We start from the raw sequence: 20,717 nt of genomic DNA on the forward strand, positions 1-20,717 counted from the left end.
GTCCCTTTGTACAATAATCAAAGACCCCTTCACAGAGAGAGCAGGCTGCTGAGCACTGCATTAGGTGCTCCCCAAGGCTTCCCCTGAGAGTCCCCCACCTATTGGGAGTACTGATGATGAGTCCATTTTACAGGCAAGGAAGCTGGGGCCACCCAGATGGCAAAATGGCTGAACCCATGTTTGCATTCAAGTCTAGGCGACCCCCGCAAGCCAGCTGAGGTGCCTGCTCTGCTGTATTAGATGGAGGGGCTCCCGTATTGCTCATTGTGGTTGAGGCAAGGTATTCTAGCTCAAGGGAAGACATTGCTAGTCCAAGGGAGGGACACTCTTGTGACCTAGCAGGGAGTGTCCAGTTCGGCTCAAGGGAAGGAATGCCTTATTTGGGGACACTTGAGAGCAGGCTGAATGATTTCAGGGGATTATCCCTGGTTTCAATAAACTCCAGGGAAAGGGGATATCTAATGTGCAAATGGCCTGTCCCACCCACTTCCTAGGTCATAGGAAGTATCTTACCTCTTTCCTGGACCCCAAGGTCTTTGCACTAGAAGGGTTAAGGAGCCCTTATGCAGGGCAGAAGTGGCTGTGAGGGCATTTGGAGCCTGGGGGAGAGGCAGTAACTTGGGGGACATTCTGTCTGGGTCCTGACCTTGTTGCCTCGCGCTCTTTTGTAAGGGGAATTTCCTACCTGGATGCTTTGTACATATTTGTTACACTTTTATTAAAAAAATTGATTGTGCACCTCTAATGAAGGCCTTTGTCTGTTATTTTCTCTGGAAAGGTCCTCAGAGACTATGAGATAACCATGGCAACTGTGCAGCCCATGAGGCCTCATCTCATGCTCATCCTCGTATTTAGTGTGTGTATTCACGTGTGTGCTCATATGGAGGTCAGAGATCATCCTCAGGAGCTGGCCATCTCTTTGTGTACCCTGGCTAGCCTGGAACTCAGTAAGTAGACCAGGCACTCAGAGGTCCGTCTACCTCGGCTCTCGATTGCCAGGATTAACAGTGTGTCCCACTATGCCCAGCTCCACTTTGCCTTTTGAAACTGGGTCTTTTCATTGGACCTGTGGCTGAGGTGGCTAGCAAGCCCCTTAGCGGTAAAACTGTCCCTGTCATCTGATGCTACTAACTTGCACTTAGATTTCCACCTCTGCCTGGCTCCTTGGCCAGGTCTGTATGTATTTCTTAGAATTATTTTGGTTTTTTGAGATAGAGCTCAACATAAAGCCCAGGACTGCCTTGAACTCTCAATCCTTCTCTCAGTCCGATCGCAGTGGTGAACCACGGTACCTAGCATGAACCAGCAACTCTCTCCTCTACCTACAATTTCTGGTGATGAAACCCAGAGCCTTGGGCATACTCGGCAAGCACTCTCCCACAGAGACACATGGGCACACTCAGCACGTACCCTCCCACAGAGACATACCTGCCCTCACTGGCAGAATCTAAGCAGATTCTGTCACCGAGCAGCGCTCCAGCCAGGCAAACCTTTCCTGATCACCACTGCTTCCACACCCCAATCCGGCAGCTGGGTGTGTTTTGCTGGTACCTGGACACCAGTGAGACGCAGGGCCTCTAGGGTGCATCCCTTGAAATGCCACTGGAGACAAGCTCCCCAGAGGTCACTGTACAGCACAGCTCCCTCTCACCTCTCTTCTTTCGTGTGTACGTGCCTCCATACAAACCTGTATAGAGGCCGGAGGTCAGCACTCAGGGTCTTCACCTGTCTCTCTCCACTTCACTTCGGGAGGCAGCATCTGTGTCTGATTTTGAAGCTAGGTTGGCTGGACCCAGGAAGCTGCCTGTCCTCCCTGCCCCCACAGTCAGGCTGCCTCGTCCAGCCTTTTACATGGGAGCATGGAGTCTAGGGATCCAAACTCAAGTCCTCGTGCTTGTGTGGTCAGCACTCTACCTACGGAGGCACCTCTGCAGCCAACCCATGTCCGCTTGGTTCCTTCTTGGCTTCCCAAGGGAAAGGCGTCCACCACCTCTCCGCAGGCTCCGTGTGCCACTCTGTTGCTTCAAAACAGGTCTATCTGGCTTCAGGAGGCACATTAACCCACAAAGACAAGTTGCATCCAAAAGGGAGGTTTATTGGCAGAAGGTTCCCAAAGACACCAATGACAACCACATGTCTGAATGCAAAAGCACCACAGACTTCAGACTGCTGCCCAGTTCCTCCTTGGCAGCGAGATGTTCCCAAGGCTCCATACCTGTGTGCCATTCCCTTCAAAAGGTGCTGGCTCTGTTAGGCTCAGGTGCAAAGCAGGCCATTCTTATCCCCACATACTTCTAAAAGATTTTGTTTTAAATTACACACACACACACACACACACACACACACACACACACACACACACGTGCACGCCATGTATGTGTAGGTGCCTGTGGAGGCCAGAAGAGAGTGTTCAATTCCCTGGGTCTTCTGAAGAACACAAGGCAAGTACTCTCAACAGCTTTGCATCTCTCCAGCTTCCTCTCCACATATTATTCTCAAATTCTTATACATAAACAAGACTCTAAGGGCTCAGTGGGATTTGAGTCTGTAACCCACAAAATACTGGGAGCCAGATGCACAGCCGTGAAGCTCCTTCGACCTGCTCAACACAAAGGGCTCACATGTCACTGCAGGGAAGAGAATGGCAGTGTTCTCCAAGGGACACTTTTCCACAACCTGATGTTTGGGAGACAGAAGCCAAGCCCTCCAATGGGATGTTTCCTTGAAGGGTGGGAAGTGAACAAATAAGACCCTCAGCTGCATCCTCTCACTGTCCCCAGGGCACACGCCCAGCTTCGGTAGTCTTTACATGGCAGGGGTATAGTTTATAGTTACGTAATGTTAGAAAGGTAATGGGGGGGGAGGAATCATTGGTGCATTCACCAGTAACCCCCACTGTTTACCTTTTTTCTCCTTTTAAAATAGAGTCCCGTGTAGCCCATGCTGTCCTAGAACACACCATGTAGCCAAGGAATGACCGTGAGCTTCTGATCCCCCTGCTTCCACTACCCAGTGCTGGCACTGTATGTGTTCACTGCCCCACTTAGTTTACAGGGCTCTGGCCATGGAGCTCAGGGCTTCCTGCATGTTAGGTGAGCTCTGCCCATTGTTAGCTTCCTCCGTCCCAGCAAGCAACACGCCAGGTTTTGTAGGCCCCTGAGAGACACAGGGTACAAGGACATCACAAAGTGTGCAGAGTTCGGAGTCAGGTTTCCAAGCTGGCTCCCAGTGGCTGCCTCTGCTCCATCCCATGCCACACTTCATGTGTCTCCCCCAGCTCCAAACCTCCATAATGATCTCTCAGATTAAAAAAACAAAACAAACAAACAAACAAACAAACAAACAAAAAAACACTCGTAGGCAGTCCCAGTGCTCTCCCTAGGTACCTCCTCAAGCCAGAGAGAACAGAGGGGCCCATCCTCCCTTTCCTCTTAGAACATCCAGACAGTGGGATTGTTTAACATCACGGCCATTGCCATAGTAACAGAGCTTGAAGGATGCCATAGTCCCCTGGAAAGGGTGTGTTGCGCTGATACCAGGAAAGCACCAGGGAGGCCAAGCAAAAGAAGAAGTCCAGGCGGGGGTACCCAGGGGCATGAGTCCTGAATCTACTGTTGGGAGGGAGATGGCAGTGAGGCACCCATCTGCCCCGCCCCCACGGCATATATGCGAATCTACCCACTAGCCATACACAGTTTCTGAAAATGTGGCTGGGCCAGCCTGTGGTGCGGATGTTGACAAGGAGAGAACAGAGCTGGGAGAGGGTAAAGGCAGGAAGGATTCCAGAGACTTCTGTGTGGTCACCTGTGCTATCTCATCCCAGGTTTCCAAGCAGTGTGTTTCACAGGGGGAGAAAGCAGCTGTGTCCTAGAGACCCAGGAATTCGAAGTGCACCTGTGAGCTGTTCCCAGTGTTCTCTGCGGTTCCTCTCAGGCGTTTGGTTAAAGACAGCAAGCAGTGTTTTCAGAGGCTCTGGGAGGACTATTGTTTCTCTGAGCTAATTACCTCACTAGAGAGAGGGAGGGGGAAATGGATTGCTCCTGAGCCGTGTGCCATCTATGACATGGATTGAAGGCACCCAGGGGAGGCATCCATGTCCACCAGAGCTTTGCAAAGGCCTGAGCTGCCAGTGAGGGACAGTACAGAAGAGAAGGTGGGGAAAGGAAGTGACAGAGGTCAGGGGGCATGCACTTCTAGGCCTGAGCTGACCCTTCTTGAGACTGACTGTCCCAGGCAGAGCGCAGGAAAAAAGGAATCGAGGTCAAGTCTTTCCATGGCTCCTGCCATTTGACCTCAGGGGGTCAGCATTTGCTGCTAGTGTGCTCTGCCTCTGATGTGCTGTAGGCCCAGAGCACTGACGCTCAACCAGCAGGGGATGTGAGAACGGCCTGTGTGCTCTTGACAAGCTGGCTATGCTGGCCCCTACACTAGCAGCAGCAGGCAGCACTGGGGACTCATGGGCCCTTACTAGCTGGGTGACTGGGCCAAGTTTCTCATCTCAGTTTCCTCACCTGCCAAAGGGTGTGAAAGAGAGTACCCTCATCCCAGGGCCCTAGGTCACATGGGTGGGTGGACATTCTCCCTGTGGCTCTTATTGGCAGACCTAGGTCAGGTTGCACTCTCTCAGCTCATACCAGTTTGTAGTGGCCGGAAGCAGGTTGAATAAGGAGAGACTGTTGTACGAGCAATTCCTCCACGTAGAGTGGACGGGCCACCTACCTGGGGAGAAGCCAAGTCTGAGTGAGGAGGCTCCCCTTTCTGGTGGGGCAGGACACACACCTGTGTGTGATGCCAGGGTGATGAGAAATGTGTTGGTGGGGAGAGCCCGGGATCATCAGGTAGAGGTGGTAGAAGGCAGGAGAAAGTGCTGGAGGCTGTTTCCCATGAGTCCTCAGGGCTGGGCTCAGCAGCCCTGGGCTCCCTGGTGTCTGCCACTTATGCTCAGCTCAGTACACCTGCAAGTGTGCAGACGTGGCCCCATCCTTCCAGCAGCGCAGGGTGTCGGCGGCAACAGAGCGGCAGAGTGGGCATGTGCGCTCCCGGTCCAGCCACAGGCAGAGGCACTCCTCACAGAACACGTGCTGTGGGAACAGGAGGAAGGAGCGTGACCCGGGAGCCTGGGGAGGGCAGCAAACTAAGCAGGTCACCCACGCCCTCCAGGAGCTTGTATTGCAGGAGGGGGGGACAACAGGCCCCATCCTGTCTAAAACAGAACTGTCAGCAGTTGGTGCTCTGGCTGGGAGGCAGAGGTGAGGCCTGGGGAAGCAATCCTGAGAAAGTAGCACCTTTTGTGGGAGGATGGAGTGGGCTGGGAGGCACACCTGGTAGGGGAAAGCACGTGAAAATGCCCTGAGGCTAGGATGTATCACTTAGTTGGAGGGGCAAGGGGATGCTGAGACAGACAAAAAAATGAATATGAGGTCAGAGGGCACAGACTATGTAGGACCCTGTGAGTCATTTGAGGATTTGGACTTTTTTTTTTTGGTGGATATCATCTTTCTTTAGACGTGGTCTCGCTGTAGTCTAGACTGATCTGGAGCTCACTGTGAAACCAAAGCTGGCCTTGACCTTCCTGCCTCGGCAGATCTAGATGCTGGCATTACAGGCCTGAGGCGCGATGCCGTTTGGCTTCTATTCTGGGAGAAGTAAGGAACCACAGCAAGGCTCAGAGCAGAGAAGCAGCTTAACAGGATTTTCTCTACAGTTAAAAAAAGAAATTTGGTAGGATCTCATCAAGTCTGCCATCAGCCGTGTAGCTAAGGGTGACCTTGAACTCCCCACCCTCCTGCCTGCACCTCCCCAGTGCTGGGTTTCAGGAGTGCAGCCATGCTTGGTTTATTCAGCACTGGGGACTGAGCCCGGTGCTTTGTACAGGTCAAGTGAGGGCTCGCAAAACTGAGCTACATTTCCAGCTCATGATTTATAACTTTATAAATTTAAAAGACTGGCTTGCTTGGTAGATTGAGAATGTGCTGGTCAATACGGGTCCCGCACAGGCCCTACAAGTTGGGTGAGTGATTTAACTTCCTGTGACTCACTTTCTTCATCTGCAAAATGGGGCAGTAGAGACCCTGTCTTAGTGCACTTACAGACATACTAAAATGACGTAGATGTAACACCCAAACACGTGGCTTTTTATTGGCTTCTGGATGGGATGTCAATGTCCCCAAGGGCAGTGACAACTGTCCAGCCCCAAGTAGCTCTGTCACTGTGTCTGAGAAATGAATGTAGGTCAAGATGCCAGGGTGAGAAAGACCCTGCGTCTGCCTCCTCAGCAGAGAATAGACAGAGTCCGGGACTAAGAAAATGGATTCAAGGAGCCACATCTGCCCAGCGCCCTAGCTGAGGAGCGCATGAGCCTCAGCCTGCCTCTGTCCACCCCTGCAGAGGAGGAGACATATGAAGGATGGGCTGGAGTACTTTTCCCAGCTGGGTTCAGAACAGCAGGAGTGTAGCTGGTGCTGAAGGGTGTGCTTCTCCAGGCTGGGACTCACGGGTTGGGAGAGGAGCCCTAGGGGCTGAGTTCACATGCTGGGTATCTAAGTCTCACCTACAGTCCCACACTGAGCTCAGAGCAGGCATCACTGGATGGAGGGACCACAGACTCCATCCCTGCATGGAGGAAGAGGCTGTGAAGCGAGAAGTGTGTCCCAGGGCTTCTGTGTGAGCCGAGGAGTGGGGACACAAGCAGGTGGGTCTAGCAGATATCAGATAGGAGCAGTCCTGCTATCCTGCTGTCCCTTCACTGCTAATGAACTCTACTCATGTGATCACATCCCAGCAAAGAGATGGGTCAGAGACTCAGAGAGGGGAAGACACAGGCCCAAGGACACACAGCAGCTAGGCAGCGGGACTCAGGAGTATGGCAGAGAGCTGTCTCTCATGGTCTGTAGTAACCTTTTCCTCCTAGGACTCACCTCTTTGTGGACCCCTGGCCCTGGTGCATTGCTCATAGCAAGGACAATACAGTAGTGGAAGCCATCCCTGGATTAGATTATAAAACCGTGACTTATTATAAAACCTTGCTTACACTCTGAGGTCCTCATAGGCTTGCTCTAACAAAACTGCCAGGGCGGTTTCTGGTCACAACAGTCATCAAGGACCTTCAGTCGTACAGTCCACAAGGAACTGAATCCAGCTCATAACCATTTCCTAAAGCTTGGAAGAGGCTGCTCCCTCAGGTGAGCCTGCGGACCCGCCAAGTTTCCTTGTGAGTTGCCTCAAAGCAGAGGGCATGGCTAATCGGTACTTGGAATCGTGGCCCCTGGGAGCTATGAAATCAGAGATGTAGTGTTGCTACCAAGTTTTGGAACATTTTGTTATGCAGCAGTGGTAGTTGATACAGAGTGCCTGACTCTACAGCAGAATCAGCAGCTGTCATGTGCTAGCTACTGTGTAGAGTGTGCAGACAGTACACAGGGGAGGGTCTGGAACATGACGTCAGAAACAACCGATTCGGCAGAAACACTGCTGCAAATGTGGCTATTATACAAGACACACACATATGAGTCAGTCAGTCAGTCAGTCAGTCAGTCAGTCAGTCAGTCAGTCAATCTTAGACCCGCTTCCATCACAAAGCATGCCAGCCATGCCCAGACTTGGAATTAAACCATGGCCCAAGACACGTTCTGATTTTCAAACACACAGCTGCAAACATCATCACCTATGACTGTATTAAGAGATCCACACCTGCACAGGACATGCTTTTTCACCCTTGGGGGGAGCCAATGGCCGAGAGGGCTAGTGTCACCATGAGTTGTAGTGCTTCGATATGGAGTTAGTACTTAGCGTAAGTTGGTGCTCAGTAAGTACCCAGTACATAAGGAAAAAGATGCAGCAATCACAGGCAGGTGTGCAGAGCCTGGATCCCAGCTCCGCTATTCCCTCTCCCCAAGGAGGCCACAAGCACAGGCTTTGCTGGACAAATCTCAGCATGTTGGCAAGAATTCCAGCCAAGGTACCCTGATTCTCCAGCACAGCCTTTGGGGTGCCTCCATATAATAGGCCGAGGCTTAGTGGAAAGGGCAGAGCTATAGCACCAAAGGCTGGTTCTGTATAGGGAGCGAGCTTGTTTGAATCCTGGTTCTGTACCTTGGGTAAACAGGTCTTTACCTTTCTGAGCCCGAGTCTGCTCTGTTAATAGACAGGGCTCCTCTCTCCCCACAGGGAGTCCAAGGATGGATACAGCCTCTTATGCATCAGGTATGAGCAGTTTTTAAGCCCAAGTCAATGGATGTCATGATTCTCCTGACTTCTTGTTGGCTGTTCACACACCCAGCCAGGCTCACAGCAGCCTGCCTACAGTCAGAAGAGACTCTCTGCTCTGTGGCAAATGAGTCCTTGGAGAAGTCTGACTTGGTGTTGAGCATCTCCAGTTCCCGAGGTCTGTGTCTGGGTGGGTGGCATTCCATGAGCATATGTGGAGAGACTACCTGGACCAGCACCGGAGCAGATCTACAGCCTCTAAGGATGCTCACTGCCTGACAGTCTTCCATCCATACTACCTTAAGGGCATTGAGGGCAGAGAAAGTGATGTGCTGGGGTTCACTGATAACTCTCTGAAGATGAAACAGGTGGGTTATCCATCCACCCATCTATATTCTCTACCTATCTATCCATCCCCCATCTACCTATCCATCCATCCACATCCACCCACCTACTATCTACCCACCCACATCCAGTTAACCATCCATACACTCATATCCATCCATCCATCTGTCCGTCCATCCGTCCATCCATCCATCCACCCACCCACCTACCCAATACTCACTGTGCCAGTACTAGGTCCCTTCCACTAACTAAAACAGCCATAGCCCCCACTCGCAAAGTGCTTGCAGTTTGGCCAAAGGGAGACAGATGTTACACAATAATTTACTCCATAAATTATCGTGATAATATCTGAAAAGGGCTCTATGGTGAAAACCCTCAGTGTGTAAGACCAGGGCATGTGAGACCACAGTGTATAAGCACAGACCATGTGAGGCCATAGCGTGTGAGACCTTGGTGCAGAAGAACACACCGTGTGAGACCACGCCATATACGACCACGGCAGCGAGGATCATGGCTAGTCCTGGGAAGCACAAATGGGGAAACCTTTCTTAAGTGACATGCTCAGTCATTCAATGACAGTAAGGCCCTTTCCCCTGCTCTGATCACCTCTGCCCTCACAGGCCCAGCACACAGCAGCAGAGCAAGGTGTCTTCAGCCACTGTATGTGGCTGACACTCCTAGATCTAGGATGGTGGTGTCTTGACTGCCCCCTCCCATGAATTCCTCATCCACCTTGGGAAGATATGCTGTGAGGAGAATGGAAGAGACAGATTGAGGCCCAGAGAGACTGCCAGGAGCACAAGTTTCACCTCGCCATCATGTTCAGATAATCCCCGTCACAGAGAAGGAAATACAGATGGCTCCAAAGCTCGAGCAGAGATGCCCAGCCACACTCATAATTAGGGAGATGCAAATGAAAGCGGAGCTGAGACAGCGCTGTCACCCGTCAGTCTGGCAAACCCAAGGCATTTGGTAATGCTGCGTGCAAGCGAGGGTAGGAGTAAGGGGCTGGGTCATGTGGGAAGAGGCAGGTAGTCTCTCCAAAGAGGGCAGTTTAGCAAGACCTGTCCAAACGGACGACCTCTGACCCAGTGATTCTACCTGTAGAAACTCATGCTACCCAGAGCCCGCTGATGGCTGAAGAGTGTCTGCTGGGCTCAGCCATGTGCTGAGCCCCGATCACAGGCCATGATCGGAGTTCTGAGGCTCCCTGTTAGTGAACTCATTTAACCAACACCATGGGCTCAGGCAGGCACGATCCATCTATTTCAGTCACCTTTGTGACAGCCGTCTTTGCAGTAACAAGAGATGGTAAGAGACTGCGCCTCTCAGGAAACAGCCAGATAAATGATGGTCTACCCACAGAGTGTCAGGTCTGCGGCTGTAAGATGGAACACAGAGTGATCACTGAGCACCGGCCCTGGGTTACAAAGGCTCAGAGCCACACACAGCTCGAGGAGACTATGCTGCAAGTTTAGTTTGTCTTAAAAGATGTTGTGGGGTATATACTGTTTGTGTAAATGTATACAGAAACACGTGCACAATAAAAACATGCACAGGCTATGTTTGACATGATTGTGAATTCTGTAAAATGTCTTTAGCAAGAGATAATGGAAGCAGGCAACCAAGTTGCTTGTGAGGTTGGTACGGGGACAGAGGCCTGATGACAAGGGCAAGCAGCCTGTCATTAGTCTTTGTATGCAAATATGTATGTATGCAGGCATGTATGTACGGTATGTGTGTATGTATGTATTATTTTGTGAGTGTGCGTGCACCACGGCACATTCGTGGGAGGTAGTGGAGAATGTGTGGGAGTCCGTTCTCTCCTTACTAAGTGGGTTCCAGGGACTGGACTCAGGCCATCAGGCGATGCAGCGAGCGCCTTCACCTGCTGAGACACCTGCTGCCTCACTGGCTCCCTCCTTTGTATAGCTTGCAAATTTTTTTTTTTCTTAAAAACAAAAAAACCCTTTGTTCTGGACTAAGTTATGAAAAGGTTCAATAATGGAAACTCGGCCTCCGTTAGGCTCAGTTTCCCCTTACATTATTGCGTGACTGAGAAGGGCATTTGTCAAAGCTGGTACGTTAGTACTGATGGACTCTAGGCGCGATTAACACAGCAGTTTTATCCTCCACTCTCTGTCCTGAGAGCCAAAGCCAGTTGTGAATTGCGTTTAGTTGTCATGTCTCCTTTCTGAGTTTTGACTCAGGCAAACAGACTGCCATTTGTTTGAACAGAGGCTTGCCATGGAGCCCAGGTTGGCCTTGAACCTGTGGAGGGAGATCCCTCGTCTCTGCCTCTCAAGTGCTGGGATTCAAGAGGCGCACCATCACACCTAGCCACAGATAATGTGAAGGGGATGGGGTCGGAGGTCAGCTGGCGGAGTATTTGCTCAGCACACTTGGCGCACGCAGGAGGCATGGCAATGTACACCTACCACCCCAGCATGTGAGAGGCAGAGGTACAAGGGTTAGTTTCTGTCATCCTTGGCTCCACAGCGAGTTTGAGACTACTCTGGGCTACTTAAGACCAAGTCTCAAAAAGAAAAAGAGAGAGAGAGAGAGAGAGAGAGAGAAGAAAAGAAAAAGAAAGAGCATTAAAAACAAACTGCTTTAAAGTCTCAGACAGCAATAACAAATTTTTTTTTTTGTTAATGCTAAAAAGGACCCACCTCCTATCCCATCTTCCAAGGGTGTTAGGAAGGCCATCTGCCTTTCTTCTCATTCCTTCTGGAACCCAGGCTTATGCAAAAAACCTCCCCAGACTGGAGCACATCGCTCTCTGCCCCGGTCCCTGGGGACTCTACATGAATCTCTCTTACACAGCTCTTATCACTGTCTGCCTTGTTCATAGTTATTTATGAATATGCGTCTGAGTCCCTAAGGAGACTGCAAGCTTCCCCAGGAGGGGCCGGGCTCTGTGAGGCCTCCGCCTCTCTTCTGAACTCTGCCCTGGCTCACACTTACTGAATTGACACCTGGCCCTTGATGTCGGGAAGAGGGCAAGGGCCACATTAGGGAGCCAGAGCATTTACCACTGTGGTTGGAGGACCTCAATAATAATAAAAAGAAAGATAACGATAACTATGCTGAAAATAATAAAGACAGTGCTGGCATCTGCTGCGGTCAGCCACACAGACTTGGCTCTGCGCACATGATCTCATTTAGATGTAGCCAGGGCTGATGCACTAGGCACTACTATGTTCCCATAACTGTGGTAGGACACATACTTAGCATGCAGCATCATGACCATTTTATACTGGTCATGGGGAGCTGGAGTGATACCCCTCCCCCACATTGCACCAGCCAGAAGCCAGGTGTGGTGGTGCACACCTGTGATCAGTGCTGATAGGTAGCAGCGGGAGGATCCTGTGTGCAAGGCTTCCTGAGCTACACAGTGAGACCCTGTGCTAAAATAACGGCAAAAACCACTGAGTGCTGCCGGGGACTGGGGGTGTTTGGTGATACTCAGTACAAGCAAGCCCTGAGTTAGAGCCACAGCATGGGTTTTTAAAGAGTGGATGTGGCTGGGACTTGCACTTGGGACAGTGTGATGTCACACCAATCCAAGATGGACAAGTTCTACATTGACCAATAACACCGAGACTCAGAGGAAAAATCAGCCTGCCTTTGGCTGCCCAGCTGGAAAGATGCAGGGCTGAGATTTGAACCCTGGGCTAGCTGCCTTCGATCTTGACCAGGTTGCTCCCAAAAGACCACACTAGGGCCCCGAGATGTGCCCCCAGGACAGGCTTTTCCTGGAGTCCCCTGGGCGCTGCCTGCTCACCTGGCACAGGAGGATCATAGGATCTCGGAACTCAGCCTGGCATATAGCACAGATGGCGCCGGCTTCCGTGCACTGCTGCCCTGTGGCTCGGACCCCGTAATTCTGTTTGAGGAAGAGGGGGAGGAGGAGACAAACAGCTGTGAGCTCTTGAGGGAGGCAGTCTCTGTGGGGTGAAGAAGGACCCTGCACACTGCAGGGTCTGGTTCTCAGGGCCCCAGGCTCACTCACCTGGGAGGTGCAAAGGAGCTTCAGTGCTTTCCTGAGTCCACCCACACGACCACAGATGTCGAATGACTGAAAAGAGAGTAGAGCAAAGGCTGAGAACAATCTCCCGGCAGCCCCCATTTTTGTCTTTCACTGATCATTTTCAGGAAACTTCTTGCCATTTCTATCAGTTTTGCCTGACTTCTGTCCTGACATCCAGTGTCAACAGTCTCCTCTGTTACCCTGATTAGATAAATAAAGAAAGCTCAGGGCAGGCATTACTAATCAATCACAGCACTCTTCCTGTACTATAGCCACACTGCCAGCTGATCACAGTGAACAAGCTAAGGCCCCATAGCTGTTCCTGCATGGATAGCCTGGCTTGTCCTGTTGGGAGGAAGCAGAGTGGTCATATTCATAGTCTCTAGGCCCTTTAATGCCAGAAACAGAGAAAGGAGAGAAGTGAGAGACAAGAAAGGGAATGAGAGTTTATTTTTAGGGGCCAGTACGACGGTTCAGTGGGTAGAGGCACTTGCTGACAAGCCTGCCACTCCTGGGCTCAATCCCTAGGACCCATGTGGGGGAAGGAGAGGCCTGACTCCTGCAAGCTGCCCTCTGACCTCCACATGTACACTATGGCACACTCCACCTCCAACACTAAATAAAGTTTTAAAAAAGTATTGATATATGCTATGATACTATGATGCATCTCAAAAGTGTTATGGTAAATCAAACAAGCCACACCCAAAAGATCATTACACATCCCACTGACAGGACACTCCCAGCATTAGCACATTTGTGAAGATATAAAGTGGATTAGTGTCTGCCAGAGGCTGGGAGGCAGGGTGGATGGAGAATGGCTGCCACCTAGGAAAGCTGAGTACTGGGTGTCTTTGCGGAAGGAGGACATGCTTTGGAACCATACAGAGGAGGTGGTCCCACCAGACTGTAACAGCGATGCCACTGACTGCACATGGCATAAGGTTAGCAGCAGCCAGGCCTGGTGGTGAAGGCTTGTAATCCGTCCAGTTTCTCCGGAGGCTGAGGCAGGAGGACTGGGAGTTCAAGGATTACTTAGGAATTTGGTGAAAACCTTTGTCTGAGTTTTAAAAAGTAATGGCAGAGTGCCTGCCTATCATGAGCAAAACCCTAGGTTCAGTTCCCAGCAACACAGAAAGAGAGAAAGAAAAAGACATAGCTAGAGTGATTGGTGGTTAGTTCTAAGGTACATGAAAATCACTTTTATTTAAAGTCAGAAGATACTAGTGGCTGGTCCTAAGCTCCCCATCAAGCCTGGCCCAGCATGCCCTGAGCCAGCTCACCTTGCACAGACTGTAGAGAATGATCAGAACCCCTCCTAGGAAGTAGCTGTTGGAGGAGTCATCCCCCATGATGTATTTGTACCACAGCTGGATGGGAACGAGTGACCTGAACAGCTGGCTCAGCTCCTCGATGACCAGATAAAACTTTCCCTGCAGCCACACAAAAAGCATCAATTAGTGTTAGCGGCAAAGACCCAGAGGACAGAGTGAGGGCCCAGGCATGGCCATAATGACAGTCCAGGTCACAGGCAGGCCATTAATCAGCTTTGGAAAGCACTCAAGCTCACTCTAATGGGGACCGATGGATGAGGCCAGGGAGACATGGCTCCTGTCTGAGGTCCTTGTCCACCGCCCACTGTTTACTGCCCACAAGATCAAAGTGCCAGGATCAGGTGTCAGGGATGGAGAAACAGAACACTTTGGATAGGGCCCGGGTGTGGTCACTGTCTAGCTGGGAGCAGTATGGAGGGCAAGAGGGTAGTCACTGCCTCTTGCAAACTCCCTAAGAGCGCTGGTTCTGGCACCACAGGATAGGAGCAGGAAGGCCAGGCTAGGAGCCAAGGGCAGCCACCTAGTTCTACACTTCTACCTCTTGTGGCCTCCAAAGGAGCCAAGACCCCTTGGGAAAGATACCAGCATGGGGCCTTGCTCTTTCTGGGTTGACTCTCAGAGTGAGATTCCCATTTTTCATCTCATGAGGTTCCTCTGAGAATTAAAGCTCATGAGCAGGAAGAGGACCCAGATCAGTGCCAGGCACAAGTTCAGGGCTCCTTCTCCCTTTGGCCTTGAAAAGGTCTCATGAGGGAAGGCCTGTGATGGGAAAGAGAGAGGAATAAATGCTGTTTTCATGGACCCTAGTGAATGTAAGCACTGACTTGCTAGGGGACCCTGACATTTCTTCAAGGAGGTTCCCTGAGAGATACGGAGAAGAGCCCACTTGTGGGAAATGTTCTCAGCAGCTATTGCCACAAGACCCACTGACAGGAAACTGCCCAAGTGCACCACCCACCGCGGAACACATAACACAAATTCAGGCACTATTTATAAACTTGGAGACACACTGGCTATTGTAACTAAATAGTGACTGGATTTCATAGGCATGTGTTGTGAGTATGGTTATAAAGGCTCCATATGGAGCTGGAAAATGGCTTAGTGGATAAAATGTTTGCCAAACAAATGTGAGGACAGGAGTTTAGATCCTTACCACCTACAGAAAAGCCACACAGGTGTGGTATAATCCTAGTATTTAGGAAACAGGGACAAGGAATCCCAGGGAAAGCTGGCCCACTAGAGTAGCTGGATCAGTCAGCTCCAGATTCAGCAAGAAATCCTGCCTCAGTATATAGACAGTTACTGAGGAAGACACACTGGACATAAATTTGAATCCTCCACATGCACACATATACACAAAAGACATGTACACATGCATAAACGCACACACAGACTCTACATGACAATTCTTGTTTACATAAAGTCTCAGAATGGGTGACATTAGGCTAGAGTGATAAAACCAGAACTGTGGCTATCCACTGTGAGGAAGGGACTCTAAAGGCATATCAGCAAGTTATGGGAAATGGCAGAAGGTTCTTCACTGGTTGTAATGGTGCTCGTGTGGGTGTGGTCACATGCCCCAGTTCACAGAAATTGTGCTGCAAAGCTGTGTGCTTTGTTATATGTAAATCACACTTGAATAAGACTGAGTAGCACACATATACATGAGTCAACAGCCCTTCCTCCGGGGTCCACAGCCTCAAAAATGTGAGTGAGCTCTGTAAGTCATCTGATAAAGTAATCAGGACTTTGCACAAAGATGTGCCAAGAAAGAATGCCACCAGGAAGATCTTTGTAACAGCCAAAGGGGGGGGGGCACAAAGGAGATCCACAGTGGTGGGGCCTGACTGCTGGAGGTCTATGATGGAAAGCCACACAGCTATGAAATATTATCCTGTGAAACAGCATCTCTGTGGTTAACCACACACCCTGTAACCCAAGCAACCAAGGTCAGCACCCCAGTAATAAGTCACCCTAACACCATGAACTTTAGGATATAACCCACTGGGAAGGACAGTGTCACTTCTATGGTCCTCACTAAAACCATGAGAAAACCAGAGACAAATGCAAATGGTTGAGTCTGCAGAATAACCACCCAGCACTCTTCAGAACAAAGATCATGGACTCAGTAACAGAAGGAAACCAAGGAGAAGTGATAAGCCAATGCAATATGTGAGCTTGAATTTCTTAAATAATTTATATATATATATATATATATATAGCATATTCATGTTAGTGTGAGCCGCAGCTTGTACGTGGAGGTCAGAATCAGTTCTCTCTTTCCACTGTACTGGCTACAGGGGTCAAACTTGGGTCATCAGCCTTGGCAGCCAGCACTTTTATGAGCTAAACCATCTCACCAGACAAAGGGAGACTTTCTACCCAACTCTTTTCATCTATCATGATGGCTAGGCACAGGCATTCAGAAGGCGCTCTTGAAGCAGAAATGCATAAGAACCAAGAATGGTCATCTAGCCATTGATCCCATTGTGACTGTTTGGCTGAGTCCCGAGGGGGAGGGGGGCTTGTTTCCTAAAACGCCTTTCTCTTCAATACTCCTTCCATGCAGCCCCTTGCCCCAGAAATGTTACCTGGAGGCAAACCTGGGAACTTGTAGAAGGCAGGGAATGGCTGCCATGTGGCATTGGTACACACTCCAGGATGGCAAGGAAGGCTCCACCATGTCTATCCCAAACAGTAGGTACCAAGCTCTGCAGAATCCCACTGCTTTCCTGGGTTCCCAATCTCAGTCGTTCCTTGCTTCCTTCACTCTAATATACAGGATATCTGATATGTGACCTCCAAAGGGGTGTGACCCACAGGTTGAGAACTGCTGGCCCTGACAGAAACAACTAGAGATAGGGACTACTTTGGCAGGAGAGGGCTCTCTGTGCATGGGCAATGGTTTGTGTTTCTAGGTCTTCTGTGAGGAAGAATACTGTGGCAACCAGAGTGTGTGGTAAAGCAGCTTTTTCATGGTGGATGAGAAACAGAATAAAAGAGACCAAAGCAAGATGTATCTTCCAGGGACAGGACCCAGTGATCTATTTTCCCCAGCAAAGCCACACCCCTACCTGTCACTACCTTCCAATTATGCCAGTCAAGTATGCACCCATGAAGAAACTGATCCATCCACCCATCCATATATCCATCCATCCACCCACTCATCCATCCCTACATCCATCCTCCCATCCATCCTGGAGAACCCTCAGGATCTGTCCCTGGAGACCTCCTTACAGACATACCTCAGGTAGCTTCACATTTCATGTGTTTATGTGTAGTGCGTGTCTGTGTGAGCACCTGTGGGTACATGCGCACACCTATATGCAGGTGTGTACATGTGTATTCAGGCTCGTGTGGAGGTCAGAGATTGAAGTTGCGGGGGGTGTTTTCCTTAATCACTCTCTACTCTGAGGTGCTCTCTCACTGAATCTGGGGTTCGCCTGCTATGCTAACTCATCATCCTCTTGTCTCCATCAACCCATGCTGGAGTCATGGCGGCACTGACTGCCTTGACCAATTTATTTATTTTAATATGGTTGCTAAAGACAGAATGCAAATCCTCATGCATGGCAGACAGCTTAGCAACTGAGCCACTTCCAAAGCCCCTGCTCACGTTTCCTAATCCAGTCAGTGTGGCAATCAGCTCTAGCAAGTTCCGTGTCTATCCTCAGTCTCTCCCAACTTCTAACAGTCACCTGCCTTTCCCCTTGTTCCAGAATTCAGCTTACCTCAGAGAACTTTCCTCTCTTCTCTCCCATGTACCTACCAACCCTCAATCCTCATTTCCCTTTTTACAAAAATATGTATGTGTATGTGGTATATGTATGCATGTGGAAGACAGAAGTTGATATCATGTGTCTTCTGCAGTCTCTCCCCACTTCATTTCTGAGGCAGGGTCTCTTGCTGTACCCAGAGCATGTCAAGCTACCAGCATGCCCATGGCATCATCTGTCCCCACGTGCTGAGGTTAAAAGGCTCCAAGCCCACCTGCTTCTTTGTGGATGTTGGAGATCTGAACTCAGCTCTTAATGCTTGTATGTCACATGCTTTATCCACTGAGCCATCTCTCCAGAAACCTTGATCATCTATTTTTTTCCTTTCTATGCATTAATCCACCCTCCCTTCCTATCTACAGATCCATCCATCCATCCATCCATCTTCCCATCATCTCCTCACTCTCTTCATAGCATTTCTCCCAACCTCAGCCCCTGTCTCTTCTGCTGGCCTTCAAGGCCCTCAGAGGAGATCTCTGGGCTGGGGGCATCTATCTTCCATCTCTGACTTAGGGCACATCCTTGCACACAGTAGGGTGGGTGACTCTGAGGCCTTCACTCCACTCTCATTACTCTTGGTGCCTTTTTCATACTTGGCCAACAGCAAAATGGATATGGAATGTGGGAAAGAATTCTACAGTTCATCAGCAAGCCTCTGTGTCATGGAGAATAAAATCAAGGGAGTGAGAGCCTAGCAGAACCATCTTAAAAGTAGCAATTAGCTGTGGGGTGGGGTGGCCACTGGGAGCTGTGCATATCCAGAGCAGCTATCCTTGCTAATTAAGCAGTTTCCTAATTCCAGCTTTCTCGCATGTTACTTCTGACGGCCACCAAACAGAAGGCGGAGTTTGTGTGGCACGTCCAACAATGAGAGAGAGGCGATGGAGTGCGAGCACCTCTTCCCCCTGTCACCAGGAAAGAGGCACATGGAGACTGTTGTGATAAGACTTGTAGTGTGAGGGGTGGGGAGGTAATGGGGGGGGGTTGGGGGAGGGCGGTGCCTGTCGAGCTGCAGTCTCCCTTCCTCACTGTCAGGATGGGTTGAAGCACAGAGAAAGTCAGGAAAACGAGGAAACAACAAAAGCATGGAGACAACCTGGGGCTGATGAAGAAGATGAGCAGGAGGCACTTTCTGCTAATCTGAAGAGTGCAGAGGATGGGGAGAGGAATCCAAGGCACCGTTATGGACCCAGAGAGGAAGATTTGCCATGGTCAGGTCTGCCACCCACTAAATGGGGTGACTTTGGACAATAACACCACTTCTCCGAGCCTCATTTCTTTCATGTACATACAATGATACACATATTTACACAGATTCCACTCATTACACTCATTCCACACCCACCCACCTGCACTCACACACATTCACTAACAGTACACCCGCACACTCACACAGATATTTATACTATACATACATACATATATACACACATTCACATGCTCTTACAGACACTCATTCATTTACACACATGTGTGCGCACACACACCCATATAAACTCACACACTCACAACTGCATGCAGCGGTGTTCTGGTAAATAAGGTCCTGGGACTAAACAGTCCCTGATTTGTGTGCTTGCCAGTTTCCGTGGTGTAAATAAACACTCCCACAAGGCCCACTGCAAACTTCCTAAAACTTTAACCCTCCACTCTCAGGAGCCCAGGTGACCTGGATCCAACCCATCACAGATACTGTGCAGATTCAAGGGACTAAAAGGTCTAAAATACAGGTTCACAGCAAGGGTACAGGACGTGGTGACAGCCAGTGCTCAGCCTCATGCTGACCCTGACCTGGTCACATTATCAGTTACTGGTTACATATCAGTGCCATATTGGAAAGAGACAGGGGGTTGTGCAGGTTCAAAGGAAATAAAGGACTGGGGACTCAGTGGTACAGTGTGGATTCGTACATGAAACTTTGGTTTCCATCCCCAACATCACAGAGTCAGAGGAACGAAAGAAGGGTGTGTGTGGGGGGGACCCTAAAGAAAAGGAGAGGGGAAAAGGGGAAAAAAGCAGGTAAGAATTAAGGCAGAGGCTGTCTGGACTGCCCAGACCTGAAGAGACAGGGCAGGTTTTCATTCCCTGCTCTTGCTGTCTAGGAGGCTGGCAGTGGGAAGGAGCAATAGAAGAGGCTGTGTGTGGCTGGAGCCCGGGCCAGCCACTCTTTGCTTCTTCAATTGAGATAGCAGACTCAAGAGACAAGGCCTGAATGGGTTGCCCAGGCCGGGAGGACAATAGATGGCAGAGAGATGAGCTGTCTCCAGTACACCCCAAATGAACTTGGAATCACAGAACACAGAGAGTTAAATGATTGCTGTTTCAAGCCGAGGACAAAAGGTAGAGGAGGGGAATGAGCAGGAGGAAGGAGACCAGGAGGAGGAGAGAGCAGCAGCATTCAGACAAGGGCACTTGGCTGTCTCTAGACTGCACTGCTTTTCTCAAATTCATGCACCAAAGCCCTAATCCCCATTCCTCAGTATCCACAGCGAAGGGTGGTGCCAGAATCCTCCAAACAAAACCTGGTCAAATCCGCAATGCTCAAGTCTCTCAAATAAACGGCAGAATGTCTTCCTAGAAGCCACGCCCTACAGCCAGTACAAGCTTCTGATGTGGATACAATGTAAACACTATGTAAATAGACACTGTTGCTTAGGAAATGATGACAAGAAGTCTGCCCACTTCAGTATGGCTACAACCCCCCCCCCCCCCCAGTAACGTGTGGCTGCAGTGGGTTTAAATGGCTGTTGTGGCACCTGGAGATACAGGCAGCTGCACTGGGACAGCATGGCCCCTGGGAGGTGATGTGGACACGAGGGTGGCCACTTGAGACAGGATGGGTTGGAAAGGCAGCTCGGCAGTTAAGAGCCCGTGTAGAGCTGACTGGGGTTTGGGCCCCAGCACCCACATCAGGAGGCTCACAACCACCTGGAGACCTAACATGGTCCCTTGGGTCTCCAGATACACTCACACAGACACATAAAAATAATAAACCCCTCTTAATAAGTTGTCAGGTTCAGCCCTGTAACT

The 20,717-nt window shown here is 50.2% G+C and overlaps 1 protein-coding gene across 3 annotated transcripts in view; it reads right to left on the reverse strand.

The window, feature by feature from the left end:
- Window positions 1-2,074: 2,074 nt before the first annotated feature.
- Rnft2 (ring finger protein, transmembrane 2) overlaps window positions 2,075-20,717 on the reverse strand; it is a 56,415-nt gene continuing 37,772 nt past the window's right edge. For all 3 annotated transcript variants that reach the window (XM_055605830.1, XM_055605832.1, XM_055605831.1), the window contains 4 exons: window positions 13,864-14,013; window positions 12,566-12,631; window positions 12,338-12,439; window positions 2,075-5,081 (listed from right to left, as the gene is read on the reverse strand). In XM_055605830.1, the coding sequence (XP_055461805.1) occupies window positions 4,947-5,081; window positions 12,338-12,439; window positions 12,566-12,631; window positions 13,864-14,013 (453 nt within the window). In that variant the 3' untranslated portion in view covers window positions 2,075-4,946. The remainder of the gene's footprint in view (window positions 5,082-12,337; window positions 12,440-12,565; window positions 12,632-13,863; window positions 14,014-20,717) is intronic.

The sequence above is a fragment of the Psammomys obesus genome, unplaced genomic scaffold (genome assembly GCF_907164565.1).
Source record: "Psammomys obesus unplaced genomic scaffold, mPsaObe1.curated_primary_1811, whole genome shotgun sequence".
Taxonomy (NCBI): domain Eukaryota; kingdom Metazoa; phylum Chordata; class Mammalia; order Rodentia; family Muridae; genus Psammomys; species Psammomys obesus.